Source organism: Chaetura pelagica, unplaced genomic scaffold, assembly GCF_000747805.2.
Source record: "Chaetura pelagica isolate M959 unplaced genomic scaffold, ChaPel_1.0 scaffold634, whole genome shotgun sequence".
Lineage (NCBI taxonomy): Eukaryota > Metazoa > Chordata > Aves > Apodiformes > Apodidae > Chaetura > Chaetura pelagica.
This window is the reverse complement of record NW_009953085.1, coordinates 548,041-568,104: the sequence shown is the minus strand read 5'-3', so window position 1 is coordinate 568,104 and position 20,064 is coordinate 548,041. Positions and strand designations below refer to the sequence as shown.

At 38.2% G+C, this 20,064-nt stretch overlaps 2 protein-coding genes across 2 annotated transcripts in view; one reads left to right on the top strand and one right to left on the bottom strand.

Moving 5' to 3' along the window:
- Positions 1 to 14,726, top strand: part of LOC104388164 (NADH-cytochrome b5 reductase 2) — a 24,319-nt gene extending 9,593 nt beyond the window's left edge. The window contains exons 7-10 of the mRNA XM_009996989.1: positions 100 to 185; positions 1,002 to 1,101; positions 2,887 to 3,088; positions 14,612 to 14,726. Coding sequence (XP_009995291.1) covers positions 100 to 185; positions 1,002 to 1,101; positions 2,887 to 3,059 — 359 coding nt within the window. The 3' untranslated portion in view covers positions 3,060 to 3,088; positions 14,612 to 14,726. The remainder of the gene's footprint in view (positions 1 to 99; positions 186 to 1,001; positions 1,102 to 2,886; positions 3,089 to 14,611) is intronic.
- The window catches only part of PPFIBP2 (PTPRF interacting protein, binding protein 2 (liprin beta 2)), an 85,209-nt gene continuing 71,669 nt past the window's right edge, over positions 6,525 to 20,064 (bottom strand). Inside the window, exons 16-28 of the mRNA XM_009996988.1 lie at positions 16,749 to 16,893; positions 15,279 to 15,311; positions 14,563 to 14,701; positions 13,800 to 13,928; positions 13,088 to 13,238; positions 12,813 to 12,924; positions 12,304 to 12,392; positions 11,257 to 11,379; positions 10,486 to 10,611; positions 9,440 to 9,628; positions 8,880 to 9,050; positions 7,272 to 7,337; positions 6,525 to 6,596 (exon numbers count right to left, since the gene is read on the bottom strand). Of these exons, the coding sequence (XP_009995290.1) occupies positions 6,525 to 6,596; positions 7,272 to 7,337; positions 8,880 to 9,050; positions 9,440 to 9,628; positions 10,486 to 10,611; positions 11,257 to 11,379; positions 12,304 to 12,392; positions 12,813 to 12,924; positions 13,088 to 13,238; positions 13,800 to 13,928; positions 14,563 to 14,701; positions 15,279 to 15,311; positions 16,749 to 16,893 (1,545 nt within the window). The remainder of the gene's footprint in view (positions 6,597 to 7,271; positions 7,338 to 8,879; positions 9,051 to 9,439; positions 9,629 to 10,485; positions 10,612 to 11,256; positions 11,380 to 12,303; positions 12,393 to 12,812; positions 12,925 to 13,087; positions 13,239 to 13,799; positions 13,929 to 14,562; positions 14,702 to 15,278; positions 15,312 to 16,748; positions 16,894 to 20,064) is intronic.

Sequence of the window (20,064 nt, the reverse complement as noted above, 5' to 3'; positions counted from 1 at the left end):
CCTGCTGAAGGCAGAAGGAGGGCAGCATTAGTATTGAAACTGCGGCCTTATGTGGGTTGAAATACATACCTGTTTTTTAACCACTTTGCTTTTTATCAGGAATAACTCCTATGTTGCAGCTGATTCGTCAGATCACAAGTGATCCTAAGGACTCCACAAAATGCTACCTCCTTTTTGCTAATCAGGTGAGTAAACTGACTCACCTATTTTCCTTCTTTAATAGCCTTCTTTTTTAGCTGGCCTGTGAGCTTTTTAAACTTTTACAGGATGTTGGCCCCTGGAGAAAACACTGCCCTGCATGTTTCATACTCTGCAAGTGTCTTTGGATTTGTATTTTCACCCAACCATTTATGAGAAAATACTGTCTGAGGTAGCACATCACTATAGGTGGAGCAGGAAATTGTTATTTTGTAAGTTCTTAATCTACTGTCTTGGGTTAAAATTATTTAAGAAGGAGAAACTGAATAAAACATTATTCATAAGGCCTGTTATAATTACTATGTGGTGCTGTCATAGTTCTCATGATCTTTTATTTGTTGAAACTACTTGTAGTTTCACTTATACTCCCTAATTCCTGTATTAGGGAATAAATAGTGTTAACAGATCCTTATCCCTCTACTCATTTTCTCCTCCACTAATTTCTGGAAAACAGGATTTTCTTCTGTTAATCTGGTTCTACAGTTAACCTTCTTTGCCATGCTGGGACAGGGCTGAATTTGCCAGGGTCAGAGACAAATCCAGTTAATTGTGATTTTAGTATGGATTTAAAAGCTGTTCAAATTGCCATCTTTAAGACACTTAAGATGGCTATTAAGCCTCATACTTCGTTGTTTTTAATCTGAATTTACAGAAGCCTATAATGATCATAGCCTGCCATGTAAGGGGGGAAATCACTTTCTTGGTCTGAATGAGTTACCATTGCATTTGTTGAATACCAGATGGGCTCACATAAGAGGGCACCTTGAGCTGGTTTGTAGCTAAGCATCTGTCTCATTTTTCAGACAGAAAAAGATATATTACTGAGAGCTGAGCTAGAAGACATTGCTAAGAAGCATCCTGAGCAGTTCACGCTGTGGTACACACTGGACAGACCTCCACAAGGTAGGCTGCTAGTACACACTGGAAGTGCCTTTGCTCATAGCTGTGCAACAAGCAGTTTTACAGTTGTTCAGGAGGCCCTTAGTATAATATCAAGTCTTCCTGTCTTGCACTTTTAAACAACAGACATTCCCCAACCCCTCAGAAACAGGTCTCACTACAACACCTGTTTTGAAAAGTGATCTAAGGGCCTCAGAAAGTGTCTACTAATAATTAACTCCTGTTGGGTCAGACATGTTACTCAGGGGATCTTTACATGTGCCAGTTTTTGGGACTTATTAACAAAAGTTGCAGTTCTGTTTTGGCCTGTATCTCCTCAGTCAGGTTATGTTAGCATTTTATTGGCATTAAATTGCTTAATACCTGTCAGTACTACACACACAGCCTTGTTTTCAGCTGCTCTAGAATAGATTCTGGTAGAACAGAGCTGCCATTGTATAGACTAAGGCAGTAACTGTAGGCTGTTGTAGCACAGAATTGGAAAAGGAGAGGTTGAACTCTACTGAATCTCCTTTGAAACTTGGATATGTGTGTGATTCAAGTGATCTGAGCTTTTATTTAACAGACATAAGAGCCAGACTGAGTCAGATCAAAGTTCTTTATGTGTTGTCAGGAAATACCCATGAGTAGATGGGCCAGAGAGATCAGCCAGCCTTGATGCCGTTCTAGTCTTTAATATTTCTCAGTTCTGAACCAAACGTGTCTCTGCAGATACAGTAACCCTCAGCAGACCACTTTTGTGTGAACGGCCTATGTCTCCTTTGGAGCACATGTGAGCTTTCTGGCAGTCTCCTAGTGGTTCCATAGGATTAGCACTTTTCTGTGAAGATTTACTTCCTCTGGCTTGCGTTTGCCTTTTAATTCTTGTGTGAAGAGTGTGAATAGGTGCCTACCAACTGTTTTCACATTTCTAATTTTACAGACATCTGTCAGTCACCCTTGCTGCCCCATCTCTTCTATCCTGAAGGTTGCTGGCACTCCCCCCAGAGCTGTGATTACACACCTTTGCTTATCCTTGTTCTCTCGACCTTTTTTCTAGCTCTGCTGTATCCCTCTTTGAGCTGAGCAGATCAGAACTGAACAGCAGTAGTCAAGATGCAGGCAAACTCCGTGCTTTTAATGTTATGTTCTCTTTTCCTTTCCTAACACTCCTCCACATTTCATATGCCTTCTGCCTTCCTCTGTTCTCATAAACCCAGTATTTTGCTCTGGATAAAGCACATATTTTTATATGTGACAGCAGGATTATGTTTCCTACTTGGTTCCATTTAAATGGCAGATGCATTCAGTAGTATTACTGCTTGAAATCATGTAGCATTTCTTTCCTCTAATTTTTGTTTTCTCTCATTACTTAACTACATGGCAGAACATTAGTCATCATCAAACTTTGCCACCTTCCCACTCAATCTCTTTTTCAGTGTTTTTTTTAATGTGTTGGATGGCACAGGTCTCAATACCTCTCCCTGCACAGCTCTCCCTGAGTGATCTCTCCTCACTGGAAAAGCTGATTTACTCTTCTTTCCTACCTGCTATCTAATTGCTTTTAGATCTCTTATTTATTCAGACTTTTGTGTCTTAGCAATCAGGTCCTTGTTACCCACATGCTTGTTGTCTTTATCGAAGGGGAGCACTAGATTTGAGCTCAGTGACAGACTGAACCCCCCCTTGGCTTGCAGTGATGGTAACTTCGCTGACTCTTCAGCTACTTCATGAGAACAGCATAAACAGTTTAAAAAGGCTTAAGGCTCTACAAAGATTCCAATTAATATTTTAATTCCTTTGTTTCAGATTGGAAGTACAGTTCTGGCTTCATCACTGCAGACATGATTAAAACCCACCTCCCTTGCCCCAGCACTGAGACGCTCATTCTCATGTGTGGGCCACCACCTATGATTCAGTTTGCATGTCAGCCCAACCTGGACAAACTTGGCTATCCCAAGAGCAATACATTTGCTTATTAACACTGATGGCATCTGATACCTTTTTGTAAGTACTTCTTATTTTCCTATGGCAACAACTAGTATGTAACTGCCATATTTGTGTGTGTGTGTTTTTTAACTGCTTAGTGTAATTTGTGTACAGCTTCATAAGTACCTTTGCATGTTTTTATACTGAGAAGTCGAGAGATCACCTTCAGTTGTGTGGAAGTAACTTAGTCTAACCTTTGAAGTTAGTATGAAGTGTAAATTCTGGGGGAAAAAAAAGGTGTAATTGGAAAGGAAGGACAGAGATGAAACCACTTGTTTGTTAACATTGGTACTGAATTTGGGGAAGGGCTATAAAACCGGACTAGGATTATTTGACTGTTCTTTAAGGTCATTTAGTGCATCCTGGGAAAGGCGAGTACAAAGACCAGTTGTTGGGTTGTTTTTATTAATATTGTTTTACAGCTGTTTACCAGGGACTAAGCAAGAAGTGACAGTATGCTATTGAAAAGTGTTTGAACAGCATTTAGGTAACATGCAAATTGCTTATTACTGTAACAGAAATTCTCATTAGTGAGATAGTGTTTCAGGAGGATTATGTAACTTCATGCTGTTGTCTGACAGCTTTAGCTAAACAATCACTGACAACTGTATATGGAAGCTCTGGTCTGTATGTACAGACAGAATTAAGCAGTGATGTTACATCCTCTGCATGTCATTCTCCAGGTGTAGGTCTTGCTCTTCTGGCAGTTTCAGGACATGTCTGTCTTCTTACCTCCTATGGAAGCTATGCAAGTTAGTCAAACTCGGTTAATGCCTCATCTCACTGTTCTTACCACACAGCACTTAATTATTAGCCTTCAGTGCCTGGAGAAATGACCTGCACATTTATTTCTGTGAATTAGTTTAGACTGCTTTTGATCTAGGGTCTGACAAATCCCCAAGTCAGAGGATTTGTGAATCTAGTGGTTAAAAATTGACATAAGGATTTTGTACTTTGGTTACGTTTGTAGCAATAATGCAAAGAAAGACACGGGGATTCAGACTGATTCTGTCCCTTAGGAGAGATCAACCACACATATTTGTGTTAGAATCATTCCACAGTCAGCAAGCAATGGAAGAACATTCAGAATTAATTAACACTCTAGAAAAAAAACAACCAAACATTTATGCTTATGTTATGCTAATTAGGTTTTCTTACTATATATGTTAAAAAAAAAATAAATGTTGTAGTTTGCCATTCACAGCCAAGTTAGCACAACACACACACTTATAAATACATCATCGAAAGAAACCTGAAAATCTGCTTGGAATATACCAGCGATATCAAGGCTGCCTCTGTTAGAGCAGGTTATCCTGTTTGTAGTGCTGTAATAAGTCTGAAGGCTAATTAGCCCAACAAAGTATTTTAAATGCCTGTAGTACATGATCTGGTCACTAGTGTTGATTGCATTGCCAAATCAGGGATGTACTTGACTGATACGTTTAATACCTTTTATTAGCATTTCCAGTTTGCTGATGTGTAGACTGACTTCTCATTCCTTTGGATTTTTTATTTCATTGCTTAGTGACTGAAAAAAAAAATGCCTTAGTTTTACCATTTTAGACAATAAAATCAAGTGTTTACCTTCTAAAATATGACTATGCAGCACAGCGTCTGTCACAGAGTGAGGACTTGGGGAGGTTACCTTTGAGAAGTGGCACCAAAAGCTCTTGAAGAGCCCCTGCTGCAGACTCTGGGCAGTACCTGAGCCTTCCCACTAGCATTGTGGCTGGGAGTGACCTACCCTCAGGCTGTATCAATTAGGTAAACCAAGACCCTGCAGCCAGCAAGGAGAGAGTAATGCAAACCATCCATCCACATACCCATTCTTTTCTTAACAACTGAGCAGATCTCTTTTCTGACATTTCACTAGTTCCTGAGATATCCTGTTAATACCTTATTAATACACAAGAGACATGCCAACAGATGGCACAAAGAATTGCTGCTGTAAAGGAGACACTTTGACCCTCAGACAGCCCCTCAAGTAAGCAGTGAGAGGCCTTCTTGCCTTCTGTTACAGTGCTGCAGTACTGCCTAGCTCAGCAGAATAGCAAAAGAGCTATTTTGTCAGGTATTTTAAAGAAACAAACATTTGTTTTATTATGATACTTGTGTTATGCTCCTTAGTCACATTTTACACATCACAGGGCAGTAATATTTGCATTCTATGAAAATCTATCCATAGCTGGAAATAAAAGAACTGAAAGTGAACAGCAGTATTTTTTACTTCATCATCAGTTCTCATGCAAAAGTTACAAGTGTGTTTCTACTGCAGTCTCCAGTCCTCAGGGCTGTTTACAGTCATATGTTTAATTAGATGTAACTACAGAGAGTATAGGCTTATTACCATCCTTGTCTTCCTGAGAACCTGTACTGTGTTACACACCAATCAGGTACAGGGCTCAGAAAACGCTGTCTGAACCATTCTGGCTGTTCAGAAAGCTTATGAGCATCCTGATGCTTGTAGATGTGTGTCAGTACTAGCCCTTTTAGCCAAAATGTCAATGTACAGAAAGAGTCCATCTTGATAGCTCTAGTTAAAGAACTGTCATTTTAAAACCAACCAATCAATCATGCTGGAAAATGTGTTGCACTTACCCTACAGAGCCCAGCAAACACCATCCTTAAAATCACACTTACATTAGATAAGTTTTGTGATTGCTTCTTGATTGTGAACATCTTACTGCACATATAAAAAAATCATATGATAAAAATCACTTTAAATGAATCATCAGTTTTTGAGTCCATTAGTCTTTCTAGTAGTCTCAAAGTTATATTTCCTGCTGCAGTTGTTCAGCATCTTTTTGACTTAGGCTGATTTGTGCACGTGCAACCTTGATTGTCATCCTCCTGATAAAAGCAAGGGCCTGATGGACAGTATTATGTTCCATTTTTTGCATTCTGCACTGCACTGAGAGAAAAAGGCAGGACATGTGCTACTGCAAGGGATGAGAGATTTAAATCCTTATGGGAAGCAGCCTCTGGCAGAACTGCAGTAGTAGTCAGTGAGCCATTACCACTGCACTCCAGCATCCATCTGAATTTCTAGGTGGCTCTGATTAGTCCACCTGGCATTATAGAATATTAATAATTCCTGCATTACATCTTAATTATAAAAATAAAAAAATTACAAAAGATCTTTCATATGACAGTACATAAACATAGCATGTAAAAGATGACTGAATAAAAGGGTAAAGCATGTTGCCAATCTTGACTTTCCAGACTCTGGCTACAAGTGCCACTTCTCTCTCAACACCTGTTTCACATTATGAAATAGGGAAAACAGCAGGGAGGAGAGTTACCTGTCATGCATTGCTACACTGACAATATTAAATGCTATGTGGTAAGGCTCATGGGCAGAAAAGAGGTAAAGCTCTTCTGCACCACAGTGTTAAGCTTCTCCTGGCCACTCCTCTGGGCAGGCATGAGGTATTAGTGTTCTTGGTCGTGTTGAGACATCATCTCCAGTCTTCAAAGTTAGGTGTTAAAAATCTGCTGTCATTCAGCATTTCATCTTGGCTTAACATGGTCTGAAAAAACAAGATGTGAACTAGTAAGCATGTTCAGTTAGAGGCCTATAGTTAAAGAACTCCAACTGCAGTGAGATCAGATGTGCAACAGAGGGGGTTAGAGCCACAGAAATAAAAGGAATTTCTCAAATGCAGCTTTAAGTAAACTATTATTTGCTTGAGAAAATTGTCAGATGCTTTTTGTGTTGCATGTGACTCCACTATGTTATGCCATTTCTCATACCTTTCAGTCAACTTTGTGATTTTTTTTAATTGGCTGCTATGGAGTCCAGAATTAACACAGGGATATTTTTGGTTTGTTTTCCATGGAGTTCCTAGCTCATGTAAATTTTAAAGTCTGTACCTCTTCACTAGACTTACCTGCTGTCTGAGGCATTCAATTGTGGTTACTTGAAGAATCTTTGAAGAATTGTTTTTTGTTTAAGGGGATGAATATGTGTCACTGGGTCAAAGTGTAGCAAAGTTCATGAAAATTTAAAACAGGGATATATGAAACTGAATTACTAGTGCAGTTTAAAAGCAGGGAGGTTCTATGACTGTGAATGCACAACCAGGCTATAAAGAGGTATTTAAAAGAACAGTGACCCACTTTAGCACCACCAACAAATGAGCAACTTTCATCAAATTCTAGCAGAATACATTTGTGACTTTAAAACAAGTGAAATCAGTACGTACCGTAAGATGGCTTATGCCTTGAGAAAGAGCCCCTATTTGCATTACTGTTCCTTCTGAATGTTCCATCTGTAAAAGTATTCAGGACTTAATTCAAATCAGACAGCATGTAAAATTTTATTCACTCTACATGCATCTTTGGGATGCCCCATGCCTGGGCAAATGAAGTTGCGGTATGTTTTAAAAGCTCAGATTTCTGCACATTAACAAAAGAGCGAATCCTGAGTAGGAAAGATTGATTCCATCAAAGTTAAGCAAATTGTGAAATTTCTTTTGAAATTAGCACAAGAAAAGAAGCAGCTTAACTGATACTATCAGTGAAGCGTAGTATTTTCCTGATAGTGTAATATTTATTATACTTCTGGTAGTCATCTTCCACAGGCAAGTGTCCTTCATGATACAGTCCCACTTTTTCTTATGTAAAAAGATTAATAGTTCCAGAGCATTAAGATTTCCCTGCATGCCCACATGCTCAGCAGTCTTGCTCAACTGAAAGACCATCCTCCTAGAGAAAAATCCAGTATTTTTTTAATGCTTGAATAACTAGTGCAAGCTGTTGGCTCCAAGTTCACTTGCAACTGTGCAGGTGGACATCCATACTAAACTAGAGTCAGGATTTGGTACTGTCCATTCTTAGGAACAGTACTTCTTTTGCTAAGGTGTACATTGAAAAAGACCATGGTTAGATAAGGAACACAAATGAGATATTAGATGCAGTAAACCATGCAAATGAAAAAATTACTTTCACAGTTAGTCTTTTCAGTTTTGTCACCATTCTCTTACTAGGTTTAAAATGTTTTCTCTTGCTTAAGGTCACTGGAGACAAGACAGTTCAAACCAGCTGCCTCTGCCTCTCATGTGTTGCCAAAGTTCACACAAGCTTCCAGGAGCTCCATTTTTCAGGGTTTACATCCCTTTACACAATAGCAAAGTTGAATAAAATGTGATGAGTTTTAGGCTTTGTAATTTGTATGATGTGTAGAAACAGTTTCATTCACAAGTTCAGTACTACAGAACAAAAGCAAATTATTTAAGTATTGGTTTATTGATAATCTTGTTTACTATTGAGGAATTGTTTTCACATACACTAACCATACCTATTCCCCACTGTACATACTGAAAGAAAAAAAATCAGTTGAATTTTTTGATTAATGTCTGTTAAAAATATACAATCCAGTTGTACTTTAATAGATAACTTCATAGCTTTGTACAAATTAGTCCAAATAAATTTATAACATTAAAAACCACCCATAACATAATGAAAAAAGTAGTGTGCCATACTGAGATTATGAAAGCTAGAAGTACAAAAGTCTTGTGTTTACTGCAGCCTCCACCTTAACTGTCAAAATACATCGATCTTTGTAGTGTAAAGGTGTTATATTCCTGAAAAAGGGCTTGAAGATGGATGAATTTATTATGATGATGATTAAAAAAAAACCACCCTGACATTCTTAGTATAGAATTCTTTCCAGTGTCCATAGCCAGTATTTTCTCAATGAGTTCATGCAGATGTAGCAAGTACTTTGTTATATGGCTAACATTTGGTTATTTGCAAGCTTTGGAATGCATGGAGGGGATGAGATGAGAATGGCATCAGTCTGTCTGTCCCACCTGATCCAGTTCCTTATCAGTGAGTGGACTAAGTCCTTTGAATCCCCCATAGTTTTTCTGAGTACCGTTTGTAGCAGCTGGGCTTGTATCCATAGGGCAGATGTAGTCTGTTGATTCATCAAATTTCTTTTTTCTCAAGTTTCCAAAATGTGAAAATCCAAGCTTCTTTGGCTAAAAAAAGAAGTCAAGTTTTAAAGAAAAAAATAAGTTTCTCCTTTAAACATTAAAAACCTCTTCTTTTTGATTTACTGCTATATGCTAGTCCTTAAAGTATGCAGATTCTGAACTAAATACATTCAGTTGTTTTCAAATTAGGAGTTACAGTTGATTTTACAGAAATTGAGATAGTGTCCCTTCTAAGGTAAAACGGAAGGGATTACATGCTTACTGCAGGAGCTGATTTGAACAGATACAAATTAAATGCTCTGGTATCTAGAACCAAGGAAAATGTAACACTCCTACTGACCTCTCCCTGCCCAGGTTTGTCACTTATATTTTTATAAGACAGGGGAGAGGAAGGCTGAAATTCTGAAATACTTCTTTTTGAAAGCAGTACATACCCGAACTTTGGCAGTGGTGGTCAGAGCTGTATATGCTGTTGACTCAGTTATTTCTCTTTTTTCTTGTTGTGCCCCTGGTCCAATCAACACATTAAAATTCGTTGTTAGGTGGCGTCGCAGCAGGGTCTTCTGAGGAGGAATATTCAGCAGCATTGCCAGTGTGTCACCATTAAAACGAGGTTCCAGAATCTATTAAAAAAATAGCAGGGTGTTTTTTTTATATGGCTAAATATTTGCAATAGCAAACCATTAGAGTGCTTATTGGAGATAAGCTTCTAAGTGCTTATTGGAGAGACTTCTCATTCTCACAAAACCATCAATCTACATTAGACCTCTTGTAACTCTGACAAAATGATCCTCACCAGGGTGTGAATAGGAAATACATAGAAGTGGGCAGTAAGAAATGCTGAGCATGATCAGGCAAATACATGATTATATTTATAATCAAACCTTACATTTGTCTGGATTGAACAATTCCGTTTTTGGAATTTTCTGCTCTGCTGCTGTGGCTGAGAGAATAAACTTAATCTTAGCACAATATGTTAAATTTCCTTTTTGCAAAAGTTGTATGGCACTAATGTCACAGGATTTCAGAACAAACACTAAGTTGCAAATAGCTCTGAACATTTCAAATTAATTCATTCCTCATTACTGGCAAGAGTGCTGGACGTTCACGACAGTTACTTACTGTGGGGATCAGAATTCTATTCAAACCACTCAAAGACACTCAGTGATGCCTTATCAATAAGTAACTTTCTCATAGTACAGTTTATTTTAATGTACTGCTGTTACATACTCATGCACAGCTCAGCTTTGAATATAAAAAAAATGTTTGTGCGGCTTTTGCATTTTACTTTTCCTTAGTAAAATTAAAATGCATGGTTCAGATAAAGAGGCACTTCAGAAGGTCTGGATCATGCAGTCATATTGCAAATGTCAGTAATTTTTTTCCTCCTGTTTGATAAACACCAGATAAAAAAATGTTTTCTATTGCAGTCTGTCAATTTTTAGTAGATATGTAGTAAAACATTAAGAAGAATTCTTACAATCAGGCCACCATGCACTCCACTTCCTCGAAGGTTTGGTGCATATTCTGCCAGATCCACTGATCTGAGCCACTCCATCACTCTGTGATTGGACCACTGAACCACTTCAGAAGGTGAAATGTTGTTCTGTAAAAGTAAGCAGAAATGATGACAGCACAGCCTGCATTGCCACTGCAAGTTCATGAGATGTCTCCTCAGTTCAGATAAAAACATCGTTCCTCCTCTTCCTCAAAGAGCTCTATTTCTTCCCCTGATTCTAAGGTATTGTTTCTGTTCAGAGCCTCTTCCAAACACCCTCTGATGAGATGGAAGGCATAGTCTAGTGCACCCGACACACGATATATTGCATCCAGTAGGATAACAATAGAGATACAGATGCTGGGTGTGAAAAAAAAAAGAGCATTTTGAGAACAGCATTACTGTCAGGTTTTAATACTAAGCTATGCTGACTGAGTAAGGCAGAAACCTTGACAGCTTTTGAGAGTTAAAAATTAGGCAAAGAAAAAACATTTCAAATCATTCCCTCATAATTTCTAAAGAGAAGTGCATAAGGCTCAACTAGTAAGTGTCTCAAGCACTTAAGGAGTAGATTTTTGTTATCAGTGAATACATTATATTCCAGAGCTGGAAAGCAGCATCACTGCAGCTTTACTTGGAATTCCCTAGTAGCAGTGATTCTTTTTTATCATTGTACACTGCTAGCTTTCTATCCCCTTTGACTGGAATCAGGCAATTAGTGCTTGTTTAAATTAATTAAACATTCTTTTTTACCTCCTCAACTGGTCTCCTGCGTAGACAGTGGGGATTGAAGCTGTTGACATGCAGCACATGAATGGCACATTTAATACTCAGATGATGCAGCTGACTGGTGACTTTCAGAAACAGAAGGTCATTCTGTAAAGGAGAGAGCCTGTTAAGTGGCACAGAATATATACCAAAACAGGTACTTTCCCCAGAAGAAAGATTTTAAGCTTGAGATGCAGTTTTTTATAAACCCCAATTTATAAAAGGTTCAGGTTTGTTTGTTTGGTTGGTTTTTTTGTTTCAATTTTTTTTGTTTGTTTGTTTTGGTTTTTTGTGTTTTTTTTATTTAACTGCACCATATCAAGAGAAGGCTAAAAAATGAAAGAGATCTTGTAGCCTATTTAAGTAAAATCCTGACTCATGGATTGTTTTAAAATATTTGGAATGTTTCTGAACTGGCTAAGACCCTGTTGTGGGCAGGATCACTGCAGCTGGCAACACACACCTGGCCATGGAACAGCAGAAACCATGCTCCTATAAACAAAGGCTCCTTAAGCAGAGTAGACAGAGATGTACTTTTGATAACAGCTAAATTAGGTATTTTTTTCATTGCATGTTTATCAAAATAAATGCTTAATTATCCAAACCTGGGCAAGGAAACAGTAAAAAACTCACAGTGGGTAAGTGTAGTGCATGGCTTGCTGTTAATGTGGTTGGAGCTGTACAAATTACTGGATTTGCTGCTTATCTTTAGTTTACTGAATATTGTTGCTAACCTGCTGTGGAGAAAAATGCACTCCAGAAGCTGCAAAAATAGCTCATTTTACCTTAAACTGTGATGTGCCATATGGTACCAAAAGGAAGCCTTTGCAGAAGTTAGCTATAACATCTCCTCTTACTTACTTCATGTGCCTTAGGAACAGTAAGTGTGCACTAGACAACACAAATTGGTTATTATTTCTGTCTTGCAAAAAATAACTACTCACATTCAAAGGAAAATTCTAAAAATTCTAAAATTCTTTGCTCATTCTGAAGTAGATTTGGTTAAACAAAGGAAAAAGGATTTTATCTTACCACAGTTAAGTACTGCAACATTCTCCCATCAACTCTGGATTCGTGAAACTGGTCTTTGTACTGAGGTAAACCAATGTCATCGAGCCACCCTGCAGACACAGAACAGTGCTGTGCCCATATCCCCATCAGCCAGAACAAAGCCCTTCTCCCTTCTTGCCTGGGCTGGCTGCTCCTGAGGCAGCCAGGGAGCTCCTTCTACCTATTCACCTTTCCAAAGGTGAGGAGAGCCTCTTACCTAAAAGCAATTCCCACCAAACAGCTTTGTCCACAATACCTCTGGGATATTTTATCTACAGTGTGAGACTGTGAGAGGGAAGATCATGCTGTATATTTGGATGTTAAGAACAGCACAAAAATCTTAATTTTATGAAAATTTTACTATGTTGAAACTTAGTGTTTTAGCATCTTAAAAATATGTTTAGTAACTGCAAAATATGTATCAGGGAGCCCATTCATAGGTGTGGGGGAAATTCCTTTCCAAACAATTCTGTAACAGTTAAAACACTTACGTGTTACCCAGATATGATCGAGCTGTGCAGACTTCTCATCTTGCTTTGCATTTATTGATTTAATGGCCAAAACCAGTTTCTTCCTGTGCAGTGGATGCTTTATTCCCATTTCCTGCAACAATTAACAAATAGTTTACTTTGCCTCTGTTCATCTCATTAGGTATATACAAAAAAGGATACTACGTATTTCAGGAATTCAGAACTGCCAACTCTTTGAAGAGCCCTGGTTGTACAAACTCCACATGTATGCTTGCTTGAGAGAAACAGACTATTACCTTTTCCATGTCCTGAGGTGTTGCAGTTAAGAGAGTATGGCCTGAAGTCACCCACTGTCGTGCAAAAATGACGTACTGACCAAGACCAAAGTCCTCAAGCCAGTTACAGACTCTTTCAGTGCTCCACTGGGCAAACGGAGCATTGTAGTCACTGAAAAGTACAAGAAATGTTTGAAAAACCTTGAAGAAAAGAATGATGGCTATCATCAGAACAGGCAGTGTGTGCCAGAGGTAGTGCTACAGCACACCTAGTAGTGTGCAGTACTAACAGCCAACAGCCATTACAGCAGTGTATGCTGTGGTACCAGTATCCTGGTCAGCTGGCTGCCCAGCCTCCACTTGTGAGCAGTTGAGGGGAGTGAGTAAGAATTTCCCATTTTCTGTTTGAGAAGAAGAATAAAGGGAATTACTGAATCCTTATCACATTGCAGATATTCCCGCAGGAGCTGATAAGTTTGCTTGTTCTTTAACAAGGTGAAATTTTTGACATTCCCAACAGCTAGAGCTGCAGCCTGCAACTGAAGGAGTGCAGATGGGAGAGCTACTCAGGATACATTTTCTACCAGGGAAATTCTTTCCAGTTGTTGTGGAATCCCATGTGTAATGAAGTACGTTATGAAATTCTTGTTTCACAAGAGGAGGGTCTGGCTGTTTAGCACATTTACAAGACACTACAGCATGCTGTGCCAGGTGAAGAAGGAACATTCATTACCTTTTCTGGCCTTTGGTTTCCTTTGATCTAGATAAGCGAGGCCCAGCTGTTGCACGGAGGCCCCCTCTTCGAAACTCTGCCAGACCCAGGTCGTCTGCAGGGAAGTTACCTGACTGAGTTCTTCTTATTCTTTCAAGACAAGAATGCCAGGATAGCACTGTTAGCTTACAGCAGAGAGCATTTGTTTCACATGGAAGCTATAATGACAACTAGAAGTTACATTAATCTTCCTGTAAACCGCAAACATCTAGTTCAAGCGGTAGCTGAAGAAGTTCCAGGCAAACTGTCTAGACCTAACTGAGGAAAGAAGAGAGTTCTGCAGAGCAGCCATAACTCTTCAATTAATTATCCAAACTGGAGGCCAAACTAATAAATGTCTGCTGTCCTGAAGCAGATGAAGTGAACACAGTGAAACTCAGTCCCCCTGCTTTTTGTTTCTTTTGTTTTCTCTCCTTTTTTACCTGATGGCTTCTGTAATGAAGAACTTGCTATCATTTAAGTTTTCATAGCTAATGAAACTGTTTGCATTCTAGGACAGGAGATTGTATTCTTTCTCCCAACAGCATGATACTGTGAACACTACCATTCATTTTTCTACACCCTGTGCAGACAAAGACACACCTGTACAGTCACAGACCTCTTTGCTCTCCTTTTCCTGAATTCTACTTTAGTCTTGCTGTAAACATTGTAGCTTTTGCTGAGAACAGAATTAATTCTCAGCCCAGATGCTTTGATCTGAAACAAAAAAAAAATATGACCTTACTTTCCCCAGATTTTCCTGATCCCTTTTGGACTCCTCCTGTTTTCTGGAGACAGTGGAGATTGTGGACCTGAATCCGTTCCCGAAGAAAGAGGTGAAAGGTCATCTGAGGTTACTGTACCATCCACATTCTCTGTTTCTCCTGGGATAAGAAAAGTAATACAGTCACAATTTATAGTCGTTATTAACAAAGTTGTTATCTGGGAGACTACTGTTTAAATGCAGAACATACTAAAAACCTAAAGATATCTATAAAATTGTTCTTGTATTAAAAAAAAACATGCACAGAAGGTGAAAAAAAACACTAGCTGTACATTTGATACAAAAAATAAAATAATATAACATTAGGTAAAATAGTATTGTTATTTCAGTAGTTTGTATTTAAATTCATTATTTTAATTAATTTAAGGTCTTAATTTAAATACTTTCCAGGCTCTTGTCTTGCCTATTCTTAATACCATAATTCTGACATCACATTCAGTGGGAATTTTTTTCTTTTGACTTCAGGGAAAAGAGAAACTAGGAATAAGTATCTTAAAAATAAATCCCATCTGAACACCATACAGCAACACTTGTTAGTTCATTTTAGTACTGCACTTAAGGAATTCAATCTGGATACCACTTGCTATTAGTATTTTGTAGAGAGAAAAAAGGCAGGGGAAAAGGAAAGGAAAAAAGCAAAATACAAGTTACAGTTGCATCTTGTTTGGATACAGTACCTAGCACTGGTGCACTGACACTCCTGATGCGATCTTCAGTCATCCCAAGAAGCAGAAAGCCAGATGAAGAAGCAAAGAAGATATAAAACACCAGCAAAATAAAGTTACAGAAGAGCAAAGTAGTGAGCTAAGCATTAAAGGCAGAAACAAAAAGAAAAGAAGCAGTTATGCTTGACATGGAAGTGAATATGCTTTGGTGTGCACAAGCCCTAAGAATTCTGTAAAGGTCATCTTGAATAGATAGGGATGATAATTTATATATATATATATTTTTTAAAAAAAACTCACTATTATTAGACAATTTTTTCACATTAAGTATATACTACAGAGCTCCATGAAGCCTGCAAACCATTTGAAGCAGTATCTAAGATTACATCAAATTCCTCTGAAATGGAGAACTGGAGGTGTAATGAGTTTACTGCACATGCAAGAGACAAACCAACCTGCATAAAAATTCTGTTAATTGAGTGTATTTAAGGAGTCATTACTTGTTTCTAGAAAAATAACATTTTCCTTTACAAGATCACCCACCCCTGGTAATCCTGCAGTTAAAGACATAAACAGCACGGCTCTACAACACTGCAGTTGCAGAAAAACTCTTTAAAAAAGCCTAAACAACCCATGACCTATTGAACTCTTGAAGCTTCAGCACCCATCCAGCTAAAACAGAAACAACAAAACCCAACAAACAAAAAAAACCCCACCACAACTTTTAAAGCATAGGAACACTTCAGAATCATAAGGGATACTCTTGTGCCTTAGCTCCCAAGCTCTTCAGTCCTAATGCCTGGTTCTGATGTTCTGCACCTAGCAAGGTAATTTTTCACTCGTGTGTCCCCACAAGCTGCAGCAGCCAGGAGTGCTGAGCCAGGGATTTTTGCCTGAAATGCACGTTGGTGCTTGTTACATTGTAGTTTCACCCACTAAAATGCAGTGGGATGGCAAGGGACAGGTTTGTTAATACACCAATCTAGTGTATGTTTTTAAAAAGTATTGGTGTACTTGGCTGGGCATTTTTGTTTGCTTGTTTGTTTTTTAAGGAAATAAATCAGAAAGCTAAGGGAAGCACTGGAAGCATGTCTGGGAAGTATCACTCATGTTGTCAGTACGTCTGCATCTTTAGAAGTTCCAATTTTTACTGACAGATTTGTTGTTTCTCAGAATGCTCTTCCCACAATCTTCAACACAGTGTTTCTTCATGAATTATGCTATCAATGATGTCAGCAAATGGTGCCATTAAGTGGAACAGGGAAGAATGCTCTAACTTAAAACCATCCTCTACCTCTTCAGTGAGCCAATGGGGAATATTTTTGGTACATTGTTAAAAAAAAGAACTTTCCTTAACAGAATCATGTGAACATCACAGCCCAGTGTTCTAGCACAGCAGATTACAGACCATGTTTTGTCCCAATCCCTCAGTTTGCTTTTTTCTCTTCTACACAACCCTCTGAGGGAAGCACAGATACATACTTAGGCTCAGGATGCTGCTGTCCTCACTGTCGTTCATGCCACATCCATCTGGTGAATTATATGTTCCCTGCTCTCCATTCTGTAAGGGTCGAGGCAGCTTTCCTGGCAAGGTTTGGTACTTGCTGCCTTTCACAAGTGGCTTACTCTGTTTTGGTTTTCAAAGAAGGAAAAATAAATAAGTAAAAAAATGAACTCACCCATAGGATTTGCAATCCAGTACACAATATTTGAAAAGCTGAGAAAAAGTATCTGAAGTTAATGGTTCAAAATGACACCACCCCCTCCACATTCCTTCTTACAGATAATTCAAGTCCAATAGCTAACAAAGTTTTCTGGCTAAGACACAGCCTTCTCTTCCCTCATACCCTCCTTCCCCTTCAGCCAGACTGTGTATTACATTGAAATACAAGGTATGTTGAGCATTATCCCATTTTCATCTTAAGACTTTTTCTAGCTGTCTCCCCTCTAGGATCCTGGCACTGTATCATAATTTTGTTCTTCCAAGGTCAATTTTGAAAGTGCCAGAAACACACTTAGTTACTTCTCAATGCTTTCTTTGCTCTGTCAATTTTTCCCCCCTATATTTTACCAGACTTTCTATGTTTCTGCCTCACAATTGTGCTTTGGGGAAATTTAAGCCAAAAGAATTTGTATTACTCAAATTTGGTTAATCATATTTGCCCACCACTATTTACTACAGTAAAAGAACCAACAATTAAGTCAGGCTACAGAAGTTTCGCTTCTGTAAGAATTAAGCTTTATATAGATAACGCTACAAATGCAAAGTTTCCAAAAATAATTCAAGATAAATATGTAATTGCCAATTCTATTACAAAACCTAAACACAAGGCATACCTTTGATGTATACTGGGGGAAAAAAAGCAGAGACAGAGTTGTGATTTAGGGCTGTTCTGAAGGGCTGCCAACTCCATTACTGTCCCTGTCAGGCTCCAATAGAACCTAGCATATGCTTGCCTGCATATCTCAGTACTGCATTGAAAGGGGACTGGTATGTAGCGTTTGCTAAAAAGCGTCTCTTCATTTTCCTTGCACTCAAATTTTTCAGCCATCAACTACACTTGGGAATCCTTGTACAAGGGGAGGATAGAACTTGCATATCAACCTGTTTTGAGCCTCACAAGAGTCTTTCCCAGCCAAAGGATGCATTTCACAGAGGTACTTGTCTACAGCTTTTGGAAACTTCAATACTAAATCCAAATGAAAAGATGGAGCCACTCTGGACAAAAATGTATATCCCACAACTGTCAAAACTATAGGACTATAGATAGAGGCTTTTCCAGAGAAGCAATGAACCTGCAAGTGCAATTGACATTAGTGGGAGCAGTGTACATTCCATGTGTGCTTTTGAATAAACTCCTTTTGGTGTTTCAGTGTCAGAAAGGTGCTTAGGTAGGAAAACTGTACTAAAAATACACAAAAGGTATTTAGTATACAGAAACACATTATGCTCTTATTTAGTAACCTCACTTTAACAAAACCTTTAAAACATGGCCCAAGACAGGATGATACATAATATATTTAAGGGGATAACCACTGTTTTATCCTTATTTTGAGGCCTAAAGGGATCTTTGTGATACTGTAACTGCAGTCCAGATTCCTTCATTCCTCAACCCCAGCTCCTGTTCTGGTAACGGCAGGAGTATATCCTGACTTGTACCAAATATTCTATGAGCAGAGAAATTACATTAGCACTATTTTCTGAAATTGAGTGACTTCATCTTATAATCTCACATAAAAGATTTTAGATTTTAAAAATCCCTCTCAAATCCTCACCCCTCTTCTCAAGGTCTGTCAGTACTCAAACTGTGCAAACATTGTAAGAAGAAAATTAACATAAAATGAAAACACAGCCATACTATCACAGCACATCACAACAGATAAATGTTAAAGAGAGTTTACAGTTAATATACCTCTTGTTCTACAACAGGCTGTGCTGGTTTTCCATCTACATACTACGGAGTTGCAGGGAGGGTAATTTCAAAGTTTTATGGAAAAAAGCAACAGACAAAGGTTAGTATTAACACACATACACAGAACATCAATTGTAGTCTTACTGCTATAGTGATGCTACATAATGCATTGACAATATATTACAAGGTCTGTTATCTATTCATTTCAATAAAGTATTTAATATTAAATGTGTTTGTTCAAAGCACTGTACAAAATCCGGGCCCTTTCTAGGTTCTGTTGTGATAAAAGGAGTTTTTCTATTTTAAGGCTTTTGGGTGGTCCCTGTAGACTTACTTTAAGTTGGGAACATAAAAATATTTTAGCAGTTAAAGCAACATAAAAATGGCTGACATAAAAAGAAGACATACACAGTATGTGTGATAGAAATGAAGTGATAAAAATATCAGCAGGGCTAGGTCAGAAACACCAATGTGTTTTGTTTTATTTTATTTTTATTACTGCTGGACACAACTGGAATTTGAGTTTGGTGCCACACAGAACAGTTCCAATAAAAAGTGCTGCTAGCACAGGTTCTCTTGGACTTAATAGAAGAAGCAGAGTCTTATGCTGAATCAACAAAACAAGTTTTCTTGGTTTTAGTTGTGGTTGTAATTAATTCACATTTAGCCACTCGCTCATATGCAGAGGAAGATCTCATTCATTTCACTAAGAAGCCTCATGCTTAACTTGGGGCATACAAATGCATGCCTTGCTGAATATGGTGTTGGCTTGCTACAATCCTCTCCTATCCTTGGTAGTTTCTTGTTCCTCTGGACTCTGATTTAACAGACAGAGCAGAGTCACAGCCTAAATGTGTAGGTACAGCCTTATCACATATCACAGAGACAAATCCAGTTTTTGAATTTAAGACAGGAAAAAATTTGAAAAGTTACTAAAAGAAAACAGACCTTCATGAATTCCACATGGAATGAAATGTTAGTTCTGAACTCATTCATCACAGGTATGACCACAATCAAATGAGTGCAATACGAATTTCAAACGTTCTGCTTGGTCACTCATCTTCAGAGATTTAACAAAAATTAAGAAAATCTGAAGATATGGAACAATCATATTACTGGCATTGGTTTTAAATGGCATTGCTGGCTGTGGATAATCTTGTAGTAAGCCTCATTTGAGCACAGAAAGGATAAATAATAATCTCACAAAGCATAAGTACACATGCAGAACAATTTCAGTATACATAATGACTAAACAAGCCTCTGGTCCATAAGGTAATGAGACTTTGTAAATTGGAAAGTAATTATCCTGGAATGGAATTAAGCCTTTGAATTAATAACAATGCTCTGCTGTTTTAAATAAGGAGGCATTGCTACCATCTTCAGGA